We start from the raw sequence: 17,278 nt of genomic DNA, 5'->3' as shown, positions 1-17,278 counted from the left end.
GTTCAGCAACTGTATCATCGGAGTCTGGGGGTCGGTAGAAGGAGCCAATTATTAACTTAGATCGGCTGTTAAGTATAACCTCCACCCATACCAATTCGTACGGAGTATCTACTTCGACTTCACTACAAGATAAACCACTACTGACAGACACAAACACTCCACCACCAATTCTGCCTAATTTAACTTTCCTGAACACCGTCTGAGACTTCGTAAAAATTTCTGCAGAACTTATTTCAGGCTTTAGCCAGCTTTCTGTACCTATAACGATTTCAGCTTCTGTGCTTTCTATTAACGCTTGAAGCTCAGGGACTTTCCCAGCACAACTACAACAATTTACAACTACAATTCCAACTGTTCCTTGATCCAAGCACGTCCTGTATTTGCCATGCACCCTTTGAGATCGCAGCCCACCCCGTACTTTTCCGAGGCCTTCTAACCTAGAAAACCGCCCAGTCCACGCCACACAGCCTCCGCTACCCATGTAGCCGCCAGCTGAGTGTAGTGAACTCCTGACTTACGCAACGGAACCCAGAACCCCACCACCCTATGGCGCAAGTCAAGGAATCTGCAGCCAACACGGTCGCAAAACCGTCTGAGCCTCTGATTCAGACCCTCCACCCGGCTCTGCACCAAAGGTCCACAGTCGGTTCTGTCAATGATGCTGCAGATGGTGAGCTCTGCCTTCATCTCGTAAGCAAGACCGGCAGCCTTCACAAAATCAGATAGCCGCTGGAATACAGAGAGAATTTCCTCAGATCCAAAGCGACACACGTCATTAGTGCCGACATGTGCCACCACCTGCAGCTGGCTCCACCCTGTGCTCTTCATGGCATCTGGAAGGACCCTTTCCACATCAGGAATGACTCCACCCGGAATGCACATGGAGTGCACACTGGATTTCTTCCCCCTCCTTAGCCGCCATATCCTTAAGGGGCCCCATTACGCGTCTAACATTGGAACTCCCAACTACCAACAAGCCCACCCTCTGCGATTGCCCGGACCTTGAAGGCTGAGAATCATCCTCTGAAACAGGGCAGGCAGCTGCATCTGGCTCAGCCAGAGACAGTACCTGAAACCTGTTTGTCAGACGCACCAGGGAGGCTTTCTGATCAGCCTCCGGGGACGTCTTTCGTTGCCTGCCACGCCTTGGAACGACCTCCCAATCAACCACAGGTGAGGGCTCAGCCCCACTGCGGGCAGCAACCGGGGCGACCACAGCGGCAGATCGATCTGTGGACAGACGGGACGAGGTTGACATCCCCGTGATACCCAAGTCCGGCTCCCCACAATGGGATCCAGTCCAGTATGAATCTGGTGCTTTTATAGTTGCTGTGTGGCTAATATACATACTGAGTGTACTGTCCTGGCAAACTAGAGTTGGGGGGGGGGGGGCTGATGCCAAATACTTACCATATCTTACATACCTGCAGACAGTGAGACAGTATATTCCATCTTTTGGGTGTACATCTAGGACAGAATTATTTGTTCTACCAATAGTTTGGTTGATAACTGTGCAGCCATCTTCAAGGTGAGCCAGTTACTGAATCTCAGATTTTGTAGCTTGTGCAAACTCAAGAAGAAATAAGTTTGTCTCAAATGCAAGCTTAAAATATAATGGGACGTTCTGTTTGCTTGGAAAACTTCAAGAAACACATCAGATACCTCTTGAGGAAGGATATGGTTTTATATGTCCAGAGATTGGAAAATCTACAGAATTTGAGATTCAGCAGCCAACTCACCTCCAAACAGTTGCACAGTCGTCAGCTGAAATGTCAAAAGAAGAAATAATTTTGTCCTGAGTGCACGCCAGGAATATGATGGAATATTCTATCCACTGGGAAAACTCCATTAAATATAACAAGACCGTTATTGAGCAGATTTTACCATGGACTTAGTAATGCTTCTAGTTCTATGTCTGTGCTGTAGTGATGGGGACTAAAAGCCTCTCCCTGCAAATATAACCCCAGCGACGTCTTCAGCGATATCCTCCCTTCATGGCAATAACCTTAACATTCTCTCTCTCTCTCTCTCTCTCTCTCTCTCTCTCTCTCTCTCTTTTCTTCTTCTTCTTCTTCTTCTTCTTCTTCTTCTTCTTCTTCAGCCCTGTCATCTATACTTAAAATAGTCCACAGCTTTTCATTTGTGTTATAAATATTAACATCTTTGAATGAATGTCTAGTTAAGTCTGTATCTTGTGTTTAGGGTTTCTTGTTGGTATTAATATGCATAACTCTTCACAAGTATCTGCCAAATGAATATTGTTTTATGACAGTATCTATTTTTATTTATTTATTTATTTATTTATTATTTTTTTTAGCCAAATCCACTCATACCAAATCACCCATACATTATTGGACTCACTGGCAATATTGCTAGTGGAAAATCATCAGTAGCAGGAAGGCTAGAGAAACTTGGAGCAGGTGTAATTGTATGTGATAAACTAGCACATGAGCTATATTGTAAAGGTGGACCTTGCTACGATGGAATGAGACAGTTGTTTGGAGATGGCATTCTAGACAGTCAAGGTGAAGTGGATCGAAAAGCTGTGGGTTCTATTGTGTTTAATGACAAGGTATTTAAATTTAGAATTATATTATTAATTTAGTACATAACATTAAGGTCATTTAATCATTCACAAATGTGGTTTCACACATGTGGCAGTACTGTTCTATCCAAGTGATAGTTTGCTGTTGATGTGTTCTCAACTGCAGTGAAATATGTGTTTTGCTAGTTCATGATAAATTTGACGAAGAGGTACTCAGCTCCAGTAAAAGTGTGTATTTTGCTAGTTCATGATAAATCTGGCAAAGAGGCACTATCTGAGTGATAGTTTGCAGTTGAGGTGTTTCAAACTGCAATAAAATATGTTCATGTTAAATCTGACAAAGTGGCAGTTTAATTGAATAAATACCTCTCCTTTATGCTTACCCTTATTAAAGGTGTATCAGTGTATCACACTTGTAGTGGTAACTGCCCAAGGCCCCCGTAACTCTGTTGCGCCCTCATGAGCAGTGATTATGTAGCCCCAAGCCATTGCAGCTTTTCTTCTTTTATCATGCTGCAATCTCTCTTCTTTTCCCCAGCCCTTCCCTCAACTACACCACACCTTTTGGAAAAAGCAAGTAAATATCAAGACAGCATTTGGATTAAGCTACATACTGATAAATTCAAACACCTTCGAGTAGCTAGTACTATTAACACCACGATGAAAGCAGCAGCTACATCCCCAACCCCCACCCCTATCCATCCACTCTCCTCCATCAGTGAAATGAGCACTTGCAATGGGAATGACATTCATTGCAACTCTGGCGCTGGAGGACCTCGAATTACACTACGCCTCTGAACAAATACATATGTTACAGTTTTACCTCTGCCACATGATATATAACCCATCTGTTTTGCCCTTTTAACATAGTACTCAAGTCTTATGACCGCTTGTCTGTTAAAATAGTGACAGTGGATAATTGTAGCTAAAGTCAAAGTCCAGTACAGCACTGACACAAATGAAAAAGCGACATGCAATTTTTCTGGGTTTCATTGAGAACAAATGGAAGAAGAATTACTACTTGAACCATTACACAGAAATGGTTTTATCTGTATTCTAGACCCATTCCAAGAAAATTCAAAAGCTTTTCTACGAATAAATACACTGTTATAGATACACTACATAGATCCTTAACAGGGAACTTTTTTGTGATAATCACTGTAACTGAATCATCCGTCTTTAGACTGTCTATGTAAAGCAGCAGAGGTTCAGTTCCATGTTAAGTTGCAACAGATTTTGTTTTGCTTCATTACCAAAAGAGACAGATGTGAAGTTCTGCATTCTGGCACAGACAGGCCAATCAGGACCTACCGATGGTCATATCAATTATTTGTAAAATATCCCTCTATTCCAAAGATAAACAGTTAATTTTCCATGATACAGCTGAAAGTTTTTAAGCTGTAAATTAAGTATCATTTGTGGTGGTAATTGTGATAAAACCCTTGGCAACATTTCCTGTTAGCCCACGCATGCAGACGGACTTCGCAAAATAATAAAATAACAATAATAATAATAATAAATCAATCCCATCACAGGCTAGAAGTAGTGCAGACATTACCAAAAGCTGGTTATTAAGTCTAGACAACAGTAGCAGCACAAGCACTGAGACTTAAGAAGATTATACTACATAATTCTATTTACATACTACATAATACATACTACATAATTCTGGCTTCAACATATACACCTATACTCTGCAAACCACCATGAAGTGCATGGCAGAGGGTACATCCAATGTACCAATCAGTAGGGTTTCTTCCCATTCCATTCAAGTATGGAGTGTGGGAAGAATTATTGTTTCAATGCCTCTGTGGATGCTGTAATTTGTCTAATCTTGTCCTCACAATTCCTATGAGAGTAATACATAGGTTTTGTAGTATGTTCCTAATTTCATTATTTAAAGCTGGTTCTTGAAACTTTGGGTTAGTAGACACTCTCAGGATAGTTTACGTTTATCTTCAACAGAGTGCCAGTTGAGTTCTTCAGAGTCTCTTTGACATTCTCTCATGGGTTAAACAAACTTGTGATCATTCATGCTGCCCTACTCTGTATACATTCAGTATCTCCTATTAGTCCTGTATGGTATGAGTCGCTCACACTTGGGAGCAGTATTCTAAGGTGGGTCATGCGAGTGATTTGTAAGCAATCTCCATTGATATCACTTCCCAAGAATTGTACCAGTAAACTGAAGTGTACCACCTGCTTCACCCACAACCCACCCTGTGTGATCCTTCTGTTTCATATCCCTGCAAAGTGTTACATCCAGATATTTGTATGAGTTGGCCAATTGCAGCTGTGACTCATTGATATTATAGTTGTAGGATACTACACTTTTTCATTTTGTAAAGTGCACAATTTTACAGTTCTGAACATTTGAAGCAAATTGCCAGCCTTTACACCACTTTGAAATCTTATCAAGATCTGACTGAATATTTATGCAGCTTCTTTCAGGCAGTACTTCGTTATAAGGTAACTTCACCATTTGCAGAAAGTTTGAGTTTGCTGTTACTATTGTAATCATAAATTGTAAAATACTAATAATACATTTGACAACCCACAGATTTCGAAGCAACTGAATGAGGATACTGTATGTAGTATGATTATCTGTAACTGCATATTTTATCATAGCATGTATTGAAACCCATGGCATTATTGTCAGTAATTAATCACTCTCATCAGTGTGACAACTCTCCATCTGAAATTTGTGAAACACTTGAATTCAAATGTGGTAACTGTTGGCATTGATTTATTGAAGACTCAGAATTAAAGCCCTAAAACCTATATGGGCCCGTATAGAGAGCCTAAACTGCTTAATTTCCTTTTAAGATCATCAAACCCGAAGGGTTATGTCATTCTGGTGTGATTTATCATAGTAGAAGCTATCCACATATGTGGTGGCAGTATTCTTCTGCACTGAGTGACAGTCCAACGTAGTGAATCGTATCTGTCATCCAACATTCCTTCTATAATAGTCAGTGGCAGCACACTATTTAAGCAATGACAACACACTGTTTAACGCCAATACTTAAACCATCTCACAATGAGTCTAGTCACTTTGTTTATGAGCTACTCATTATCAACAGGCTAAGTGTGACAGCTCATTGCTCTTACGGAGCGAGGGAATTTGACAGCATTAGAGAGTTGTTCATGTTATGGCCATTCCTGAATGCATTGCCTAACAATGGGTACAACAATATCATGATACTGGAGAATTCGGTAGAAATGTGGGAACGGGATGTTATGTAATAACACCAGTCCACAGTAATTAACTTGTAGATACATGACAGCAACATGCTTTTTGAATTTTCTGCAGTAGAATCATACTATTGTTTCCAGGGTTGATATGATTTGGCACTGGCTTTGGGAAGCTGAACTACAAAGCAAGCCTAGGCATTAAAGGGACTTCATGATGATCATTGAATCACAGATTAGCATTTGCTGAGGAAAATATCATCATGAATGGCAGAATGTAATATTTTCAGATGAATCAGTATTTTCCATAGCATATGATGGTCTAGTAAAAGAATGTAAGGTGTGTGATGTCTGTTTTGAACCCAATATATCCGCAAATCTTCTCATGGTGGCTGTGTGGCAGTCTGGGGTTGGTGTGTTCCAATGGACTTGGGCTGTTTTGCAATGTAGATGGTAGACTTGATGGTGCCCAGTATACAGGCTGATTATAATTAAAGTTAAACTTTCAAAGCGCTGTAGAAATAACACCACTAGTCAGAATGACGTCAAATTGCAACAGAATATTATCAGAGAAGGGGGAAAAATATGGCAGAAGAAAAATAAATAGTTACAAAACGTAGCAATAGATGGCACTGTAAGTACCATAATTTAATAGTGGTAGACTACAAATGACAAATGAATCATACAGCAATGCCTAAGGTATGTTTGACATTAAGCAAACTGTGCTACTCAGTGTGCATGGGCGTACAGGTATGATACTGTTAGTTACATAAGACCATCCATAATGGCAAGGTCATAACACACAGTATGGGAAAAATTGGTTTTTAATTGTCCTGAGGCCAAAAACCACATAAAAAGCATCAATCAAAATCAAATCGGATTATTAATTTCTGTGTGACAGGCACAAAACACGTTCAATATGCTGTCCACCATTTTCTGCAACAAGTTGAAATCGAGAAACAGCATGTTCCACAACTCATCGAAGCATTTCAAGGGTCACGTTCAGAATGTGTTGCGCAATGTGTGCCTTCAATGCAGCTAAGTTTGCAATCGGTACACCGAACACATCATCTTTCAGATAGCCCCACAGCCAGAAGTCACACCAATTAAGATCAGGTGATCGGGATGGCCAGGCTGTTGGAAAATGGTGGCTGATAATTATAGCATTTCCAAAATGGCACTTCAGTAGCTGCTTAACTGGATTTGCAATGTACAGAGGTGTGCCATTTTGCATAAAAATGATCTCATCCACACTGTTGAAGAGCTGGAATGACATGGTTGTGCAAAAGACACTCTTAGTGCTTACCAGTGACTGTACAAGTAACAGGACTGGAAGCACCTGTATCTTCAAGAAAATATGGCCCTGTGATAAATGATGACGTAAACCTGCACCATACAGTGACCTTTCCAGGATGAAGTGGTACTGGTTGATTTGTGTGTGGATTTCCCATTGCCCGTATTCGACAATTCTGTGTGTTGATATATCCTGTCAGATGGAAGTGGACTTTGTCTTCCATGGCCAATCATTGTCCACTTCCATGGGAGCAAGAAATTCTAAAGCAAAGGTCTCTCTTGCTGGCAGATCAACAGGAAGCAGCTCGTGCACATGGGTGATTTTGAATGGATAGCAAAGAAGGATGTTATGTAGGATTTTATGCACTGTGCTCACAGATATGTCCAATGTTCAGTCAATTCTCCAGGCCCTACATGTTTGCACACCACCACTCATCTCCTCCTGCATTGCCGTGGCCATTGCTTCCACTGATGTCGAATCAGTTCATTTCCTCCCTCTACCAGGTTGCACACCAAAAGAACTCTTCTTTTCGAATTTCTGAATCATTTTCTCCAGACCCAAGGCAGTCATTGGGCCAGTTTTTTTTTTTTTTTCCAAACCCCTCAGTGTCTGGAACTTCTGCAGAGTGACATGTGCGCAGTCATCATTCTTGTAATACAGCTTTAGAAGCAGAGCACGATTCTGCATTGAGACAGTCATGGTGAATGTTGCAGACGTAAAGGAGGAAAAGCCGTGTACCCGGCATGTTTATACCAGCTTCAATGGGTCATGCACATGACAGGTGTTTCCATTTACGTATTTTGACACATATAGCGCCATCTAATGATCAGTTTTCACACTTCCCTCCCCAATAATATTCCGCTGCAATTTGATGTCATTCTGACCAGTGGTGTTATTTCTACAGCGTTTTGAAAATCTAACTTTAATTATAATCACCCTTTATTTATATTATGGTTAATGTTATGATCTCATCAGTGCAATAACTATATCCTAATGAATTATATGAGAAAACTGGCTGTTTTATTTCTCAGCTCATAGACTCGCTTGCAAGATGCAGATGGTCATTGAAGTAAAAGACATTAAGTGCTAAAGAATCACATGTTGTACACTTCTGTAACCTGAAAGAAATCTTATTAAAAACAGTGAACTGTCTTTTTCGTTAATATTGTCTTGCTTACAGATTTAATAAATTAATGCAGTAAAAAAAAAAACCCTCAAGTAGGATTTGGTCCAAATCCAGCAGTCTTTTACTGTTTCAAATACAGCAGTCTCATTCACTTACCCAGCTAATCTGTGACCCATATGCCTTATCTGCCAATTTCAACTCCACCAGACTTCTTTCCTACAAAATCATGCAGTTATCTGCCCCTCATATTTCCTTGGGCGGTATCATCTGCCAAACCAAATTCATACTGCAACAATATGCCAGATTTCGCCTCAGAGCTATCCCACCTTCTCCTAAACTACCTCTCAACAGTGGTGTTTCCCTTCTTGTTCCTCTGCAACCCCCTAAACAGCCGCACCATCAACCACCACTCCTCTTCTACAAACCAAGCTTGGCCACTGTTCTATAACATCGCTCCACCTTCACCACTGTCTCTCAGACCAATGAAGAACTCGTGATCACCAGAACCAGCTACAACAATACAGTGTTCTCAACCTCTCGTCTAAGTCACTCTCCCCTCCTGAATTACCTGTGTTATCCAAGGGTCACAGTTTCCGCCATAAACCTGCATGTAGTCATGCTGCTTTGATGAAGGACCTACTTTCCTTCACCTGCAAAGTCAACTGGAATTATCAAGTTGCAACTCAACCCCAATATCTTTCCTGCAGCAAACCTAACGTTGAACCCTGCCTTGAACATTTCTGGCCACAATCCTGACTTGATCCGCCATCACTACCTTATAATCATCCCTTAAAAGTTTCCCAAAAATTCCTCACATCCAGCATTGCTTCACAACCCTCCCTCGGGTTCCAACAACATGACTCTAATCTGTTCTCTGCAGAAGTACAGGCTCTTCATTCCCTAAAAGCTGATGACTTTTTCATTAATCTTCCAGTGGATGGAGGGACCCACGAGTGTGGTACTTAACTGGAAGGGGTATGTAAACAAAGGTTTACACCAGCTGTCTGACACGCCTACATACAGCCTCTGTCATCTAAATTCCATCCCTGTGGTACAAACTGAACTGCAGTCCCTCCTTAAAACCTCAGGCCCATCACAAGGACTAACATTTCAATCCATAGAACTTCTTACTCCACCCAAACTATGCACCTCCACCTTTTTACCATCTTCCTAAGCACCACAAGCCCAGTCATCCCGGCTGTTCGTAGTTGCTAACTTCGAAGCTCCCTCTGGATGTATATCTGCCTTAGTTGACCAAACACCTGCAACCTATAGTACAAAAACTTCCCTTAAGGACACCAACCATTTCATAGATCTTTTAAAATCGGTGCTTGTCCGCTCTCACTAGACACCTTGGTTGTCACCATTGATGTCGTCCTCCCCTATACCAAAACCCTCCATGTACCTTGATGTTTGTGTTGTCATCATCATTTCATTATCATTCATGAAAATGGCGAGTTTGGCCTAAGCAAAGGTTGGGAATTTGTAAGGGCACTTATAACTGTGCAGTTGAGCACACCACAAAACCATCATCATTGTCGTCGTCGTCGTCGTCGTCATCATCATCATCATCATCCATGTACCTGGTTTGCGTGCTGTTGGACATTTCCTCAGTCAGTGCCCACCTGATTGAAAACCTAGGACACCCTTCCTACTCAACTTAATCAAATTTATACTTAACTAACAACTACTTTACCTTTGAGGGGTGACAAATGAAACAAACAGATCATGGACACAACCATGGGAACCAGGATGGCTCCATCCTATGCCAACCTTTTCATGGCTCACTTGGAGGGGAGGGGGTTTTGCTGGGATCCATCAACCTTCAGCCCCATGTTTGGTTAGATACATTGCTGACATCTTTACCGTATAGACTCATGGTGCGACTGACCGTTGAAAATTCTTTTAATCTCGAAATGCATTCTCCCAATTAAATTTCACATAGTCCTTTTCCGAATCCAATGCCACTTTCCGTGATGTTGACCTCCTCCTCACTGAAGGTCTGCTATACACTTATGTTCACTTTAAACCAACTAACAAGCAGCAGTACTTATATTTTCACAGTTGCCATCCTTTCTGCGTTTGACATTCATTTCCATACAGCCTTGACATTGGAGGCAAGCATATTTTTTCAGATGCAGATTCTTTATAGCAATATGCCACGTTTCTCACCTCAGCCTTCACTGGATATAATTACTTGATCTGCCCAGTTCAAAAGCACATTTCGCAAGACATCACGCCCACTCCTGGTAATGCTGATCCCCCCCCCCCCCCCCCCCCCAAAAAAAAAAAAAAAAAAAAAAACAGCTGAGGAGTACACCTCTTCTCAGTCATTATTTTTGTGGTCTTGAATATATTAATCAGTTATCTCGACAAGGCTGTGACTTCCAAAAATCACACCTGTAAATTATATCCATCCTGTCCAGTATTTTGCCCACCACACCAATAACAGCATTTTGTTACCGTCCCAATCTCTGCAAAATCCTTGTCAGTCCCTGTGCTCTTTCTCCACCCATTGTCCTACCCTATGGCTCCTGCCCCTGTGACCATCCCTGCTGTAAGGCTTGCCCTATTGTACCCTCCTACCCCCACCTATACCAGCACTGAGATGGACAAAACACATACTATCAAAGGAAGAGCCAACTGCAAAGCAACCCATGTCATATACCAGTTGTTAGGGGACTGATGACCTCAGATGTTAAGCCCCATGGTACTCAGAGCCATTTTGAACCAGTTGTTAGGTAAACACTATTTGGCCTTTTACATTGGTGTGACTACCACCAAGTTATCCGTTAGTAATAATTTGCATAGGCAAAGGGTATATGCTGGCAACAAATAATATCTTGTTGCAGAGCATTCATGATCTCAACGTCTGTTTCACCACTTGTGCCATCTGGATTCTTCACGCAGGCACCAGTTTCTCAGAACTCCATGTGCGGGGACTGGTGTTAAAACGTCCTCAGTCTCACCACTCACCTTGTCATAATTTATGGTAATTTCTTCAGTCTCAGCATTTCTTCAGTCTCAGCATTTCTTCAGTCTCGGCATTTCTTCAGTCTCGGCATTTCTTCAGTCTCGGCATTTCTTCAGTCTCGGCATTTCTTCAGTCTCGGCATTTCTTCAGTCTCGGCATTTCTTCAGTCTCGGCATTTCTTCAGTCTCGGCATTTCTTCAGTCTCGGCATTTCTTCAGTCTCGGCATTTCTTCAGTCTCGGCATTTCTTCAGTCTCGGCATTTCTTCAGTCTCGGCATTTCTTCAGTCTCGGCATTTCTTCAGTCTCGGCATTTCTTCAGTCTCGGCATTTCTTCAGTCTCGGCATTTCTTCAGTCTCGGCATTTCTTCAGTCTCGGCATTTCTTCAGTCTCGGCATTTCTTCAGTCTCGGCATTTCTTCAGTCTCGGCATTTCTTCAGTCTCGGCATTTCTTCAGTCTCGGCATTTCTTCAGTCTCGGCATTTCTTCAGTCTCGGCATTTCTTCAGTCTCGGCATTTCTTCAGTCTCGGCATTTCTTCAGTCTCGGCATTTCTTCAGTCTCGGCATTTCTTCAGTCTCGGCATTTCTTCAGTCTCGGCATTTCTTCAGTCTCGGCATTTCTTCAGTCTCGGCATTTCTTCAGTCTCGGCATTTCTTCAGTCTCGGCATTTCTTCAGTCTCGGCATTTCTTCAGTCTCGGCATTTCTTCAGTCTCGGCATTTCTTCAGTCTCGGCATTTCTTCAGTCTCGGCATTTCTTCAGTCTCGGCATTTCTTCAGTCTCGGCATTTCTTCAGTCTCGGCATTTCTTCAGTCTCGGCATTTCTTCAGTCTCGGCATTTCTTCAGTCTCGGCATTTCTTCAGTCTCGGCATTTCTTCAGTCTCGGCATTTCTTCAGTCTCGGCATTTCTTCAGTCTCGGCATTTCTTCAGTCTCGGCATTTCTTCAGTCTCGGCATTTCTTCAGTCTCGGCATTTCTTCAGTCTCGGCATTTCTTCAGTCTCGGCATTTCTTCAGTCTCGGCATTTCTTCAGTCTCGGCATTTCTTCAGTCTCGGCATTTCTTCAGTCTCGGCATTTCTTCAGTCTCGGCATTTCTTCAGTCTCGGCATTTCTTCAGTCTCGGCATTTCTTCAGTCTCGGCATTTCTTCAGTCTCGGCATTTCTTCAGTCTCGGCATTTCTTCAGTCTCGGCATTTCTTCAGTCTCGGCATTTCTTCAGTCTCGGCATTTCTTCAGTCTCGGCATTTCTTCAGTCTCGGCATTTCTTCAGTCTCGGCATTTCTTCAGTCTCGGCATTTCTTCAGTCTCGGCATTTCTTCAGTCTCGGCATTTCTTCAGTCTCGGCATTTCTTCAGTCTCGGCATTTCTTCAGTCTCGGCATTTCTTCAGTCTCGGCATTTCTTCAGTCTCGGCATTTCTTCATAGTAACTATTCCTTTCTTGTTTTTTTCATTTCCTGCCATGTTTATTTTTCACTGCCTCTGTCCCCTTCCACCCACACCCCTCTACATCCACCTCTATCACAGACAATGCACTTAGCTTTTCATTCTTATTAACTCGTACATGATGTTTTGGCAGTAATTTGTGCCTTGCTTATTACCCTATCTTCCACCTTTAAGCTCTCAGATTTTCAAATCTCATTCGGTGCAGTCACCAACTGTCTCTCTTCCCTTCTCTTCCTGTCCAGTAAGTCTCCCCTGGCCCAGAGTTCTAGGCAACTTTTCCGAACTCTTCCCATTTCCTAAACCTCATCAGTCCTTTTCCTTTACCCCTCCTCTATCTCCCTCAACCTTCCTTCCAGAAGAAGGAGCCAATGGCTCCAAAAGATTGCAAATTTTAATACCATTAGATGCATGTTCTCCTGCCTCCACTTCGTGAGTACTTTTTACATATGCAGTTACAATATATTTTCAAAATATCAGATGTTTTTACCGTTCACCTGATTCCACAATAACAGTTGTGGAATCATTCAAAGAATGTCTAAACTTAGTGGTGCAGAAGTACCCCGATCACAGAATATTGTTTGGAGGTGACTTTAAGTTACAGAGCGTGGACTATGACGTCTATGGATTTATGTCAGGTGTTTCAAACAGATAGTGCTGTGAAGCAGTTCTGAAAACTGTCTTAAGCAGTGTGTTCAATGACCCATGTGTAATGGAAATATTTTAGAACTTGTAAATATGAATAGGCCTGACCTTATCTACAGTGTCAGTGTCGAGACAGGGATTAGTGATCACAATGCCATCATAGTGATGACAGATACTAATGTTGATAAATCCATCAAAAAGACTAAGAGAGCTTTTGTGCTGGAAAGAACACATTAGCATCCTACTTAGACACTGAATGGACATCATTTAGTTTAAATATGATGGGCATAGAGGAATTCTGGGGAAAGTTTAAACTAATCGTAAGTAACACTCTAGAAGTATGTGCTGAGTAAGTGGATTAAGGACAGCAAAGACCCACCATGGTTCAGTAATAAAAGTCAGAAAATGCTGAGGAAGCAGAGACTGTTGCACTCTTAGTTCAGAGAAGGATATGGAAATGCTGAAATGCAGGTGATAATAGAAATTTGGTCCTACATGAAAATCACCTAGTGGGTCAGAGCGCAGTCACTCGTTGACCAGTTTGTTGTGGCAATAGACAACAGCAAAATAAAATCTGAAGTCTGAAATTTCACATTAAAAAATCATTCACTTGGGAGAATTGTATAACTTTACCACTGTGTGACATTGCACAGACTCCCATATGGTGGTCATAGAAATAGGCACCCTGGCACTGAGAAGCAGTTGTAAGATTTGAAAACAAATAAGCTGCCAAGTCTGGATAGAATCCCAGTTTGGTTTTACAGAGAGCATTCTTTGGTATTGGCACCTTACTCAGCTTGCATTTATCACGAATCTGTTTCCCAATGTGATGTCCCAAGCAATTGGAAAAAGACACAGGTGACTCCTGTATATAAGAGGGTAAAGGAACACACTTGTGAAATTAAAGGCAAATATCCTTAACATCTGTTTGGTGCAGAATTCTTGAGCATATTCTAAGTCTGAATGTAATAAATTTCCTTGAGACAGAAAAGATTCTGTCCATAAATCAACATGGATTGAGAAAGCATCACTTGGGTGAACATCAGCTTTCCCTATTCTCACACCATATCATGCAAACCATGTATAAAGGACAACACGCAGAAGCCATAGGCCTAAATTTCCGGAAAGTATTTTACACAGTGTCCCACTGCAGAGTTCTAACCAAAGTTCGAGCACATGGAATACGTTTTCAGATATGAAAGTGGCTCAAAGCCTTCATGACTGGCAGAGTCCGGTACGTTGTCCTGGACTGTGCAAGTCAAGTTAAAGGACAAGGATATCATTGACAGCATCCCAAGGAAATGTGACATGACCACTCTGTCCTCTATATACATAAACGATATGAGAGATAGGGCGAGTAGCAATTTATGGCTATTCACTGACAGTGCTGTAGTGTATACGAATTTATCATTGTTGAGCGACTGTTGAAGGATGCAGGATGACTTAGATAGAATTTCTATTTGTTATTATGAATTGGAGCTTGCTCTTAATGTATAATAATGTAAGGTAAGGCACGTGAGTAGAAAAAGCGATCCTGTAATGTTCGAATACAATATTAGTGGTGTGCTGCTTGATGATGATTAAAATATCTAGGCATAATGTTGGGAAGTATATGAAATGAAACGAGCTTGTAAGGTCAGTAATAGGAAAGGCGAATGGTTGTAGAACATTAGTGCAACCCATTCATGAATACTGCTGTTTAGGACCCCCCACCCAGTCAGATTAAAGGAAGACATTGAAGCAACTCAGAGGCATGCTGCTAGATTTGTTACCAGTAGGTTCAGTCACCTCATGAATTTTATGGAAATGCTCTGTTAAATCAAATGGGAATTCTAGGAGTGAAGACAATGTTATTCTCATGAAACAGTATTGCGAAAATTTAGACAACCAGCATTTGCAGCTGACTATAACAATTCCACTACCGGCAGTGTACATTTCACGTAAGGACCATGAAGACAAGATAAAAGAAATCAGGGCTCATGCAGAAGCATATGATGTTGTTGTTGTTGTTGTTGTTGTTGTTCTGGTGCTCAGTCCGAAGACTGGATTGATGCAGCTCTCTATCCTGTGCAAGCCTCTTCATCTCTGAATAACTACTGCAATTTACATCCTTCTGAATCTGCGTACTCTTTGTCTCCATCTAGAATTTTTACCCACCACATCTCTCTCCAATACTAAATTGGTGATCTCTTGGGTCTCAGAATGTGTCCTATTAACCAATCTCTTCTTCTAGCCAGGTTGTCACACAAAAGTTTTTTCTTCCCCAATTCTATCAAGTACCTCCTCATGTGATCCACTGATGTAATCTTCTTCATTCTTCTGTAGCATCATATTTCAAAAGCTTATATTCTCTTCTTGTCTGAACTGTTTATCGCCCATGTATCATACATGGCTACATCCCACAGAAACAGGCTTCCTACTACTTAAATCCTTATTCATTGTTCACAAATCTTTCTTCAGAAATGCTTTTCTTGCCATTGCCAGGCTACATTTTATGTGAGTAATGCCCCTATTTTTTTTTTCTCAGAACATATTTATTGTTAAGAGTCAGAATTGGTGACAATATACATACATGTCTTGTCCATGTCCTATTTTTCCACGTAGTCTCCATTACTTTCTATGGTCATACGCCAATGTTGTGGAAGAGCATGTATTCCCTGCTGGTAAAAGCTCTTGTCCTGTAGTTATAGCCATGTTTTCACTGTGTGACTGCTATTTTCATCCTCTTCAAAGTGTGTTCCCTACAGAGAATCTTTAAGCTGCCCAAAGAGATGGAAGTCCAAGTCTATCTACAATCTGGACTGTAAGGTGGATAAGGCAGTGATGTCCAACCCAATTTGGTGATGTGTTCCCAGGTTCTCAGACTTGTGTGTGGGCGTGCATTATTGTGTTGGAGCAAGATTTCTGCTGGATTCTTGTCTGATCAAACATGTCGGAAATGGTTCTTCAGTTTATTCAGTCTTCACGTATGCCTCTGAATTGATGATTGACCCTCTTGGCATCAAATCCACGAGAATAATGCCATCACAATCCCAGAAGACTGTCACCATGACTTTCCGGCAGAGGGGGTTGTCTTGAATTTGTTATTTTGTGGTGAATGAGGATGATGCCACTCCATGCACTGCCTTTTTGTTTCCAGTGCAAAGTGGTGCACCCAGCTTTCATCCCGTGTAACAATCTGTGACAGAAAGGCCTCTCCAACGGTCTCAAAATGCTCCAATAATTTTGATGTAATGGCCTTTCTTTGAATCTTGTTGTCTGCTGTGGGCATTCGGGGAACCCATCTTGAGTACCTCTTTGAATATCAGATAGCCTCTATCATTGCAGGTGCACTTCCAATGCTGACCGACAACTGTATAGCCAATTGTTGAGTTCTGATGCACCAGTCAGCACAGGACAACCCGAGCATGGCTTATCATGGAACTGTGTATCTGGATTTCCTGAGCATGTTACTTCCTTTACCCATCACCCAGCTGTACTCCTATCAACTGCAGCATTGCTATACACTGCACACAATCATTTATGGATGTTCACCATATTTTCTTTTTGTGCACACAAGAATTCAATAACAGCACACTGCTTGTAACGTGAGTTGTGTGTAGACACCATGTTGATGCTGTACTATGGCTCCACCATCTACCAGAACAGTTTGAAACTTCACCAGCACACAGAACAAGCATCAGATGTGAAGCACCAACAAGGACGTTTGTCTATTTATGTTTAAAATGTGGGGCATTACTTATTGAATGACCCTCATATATCCTCTCTACTTCAGCCATCATCAGTTATTCTGCTGCCCAGATAATGATATTAATATACTACTTTAAATGTCTCATCCTAAACTAATTCCCTTAGCATTGCCTGATTTAATTCGACTACATTCCATTGTCCTTGTTTTGCTTTTGTTGATGTTCATAGTATATCCTCCTTTCAAGACACTGTCCATTTCATTCAACTGCTCTTCCAAGTCATTTGCTGTCCATTGGCAGAATTACGTCATCCTCAAACCTCAAAGATTTTATTTCTTCTCCTTGAATGTACAGATTGAATAACATTGAC

The 17,278-nt window shown here is 41.5% G+C and overlaps 1 protein-coding gene across 1 annotated transcript in view; it reads left to right on the top strand.

The window, feature by feature from the left end:
• The window catches only part of LOC126175704 (bifunctional coenzyme A synthase), a 121,815-nt gene that overhangs the window by 67,220 nt on the left and 37,317 nt on the right, over positions 1–17,278 (top strand). Inside the window, exon 4 of the mRNA XM_049922639.1 lies at positions 2,318–2,572. Within this exon, the coding sequence (XP_049778596.1) occupies positions 2,318–2,572 (255 nt within the window). The remainder of the gene's footprint in view (positions 1–2,317; positions 2,573–17,278) is intronic.

Source organism: Schistocerca cancellata, chromosome 3, assembly GCF_023864275.1.
Source record: "Schistocerca cancellata isolate TAMUIC-IGC-003103 chromosome 3, iqSchCanc2.1, whole genome shotgun sequence".
Classification (NCBI taxonomy): Eukaryota; Metazoa; Arthropoda; class Insecta; order Orthoptera; family Acrididae; genus Schistocerca; species Schistocerca cancellata.
This window is presented reverse-complemented; position numbering and strand designations above follow the sequence as displayed.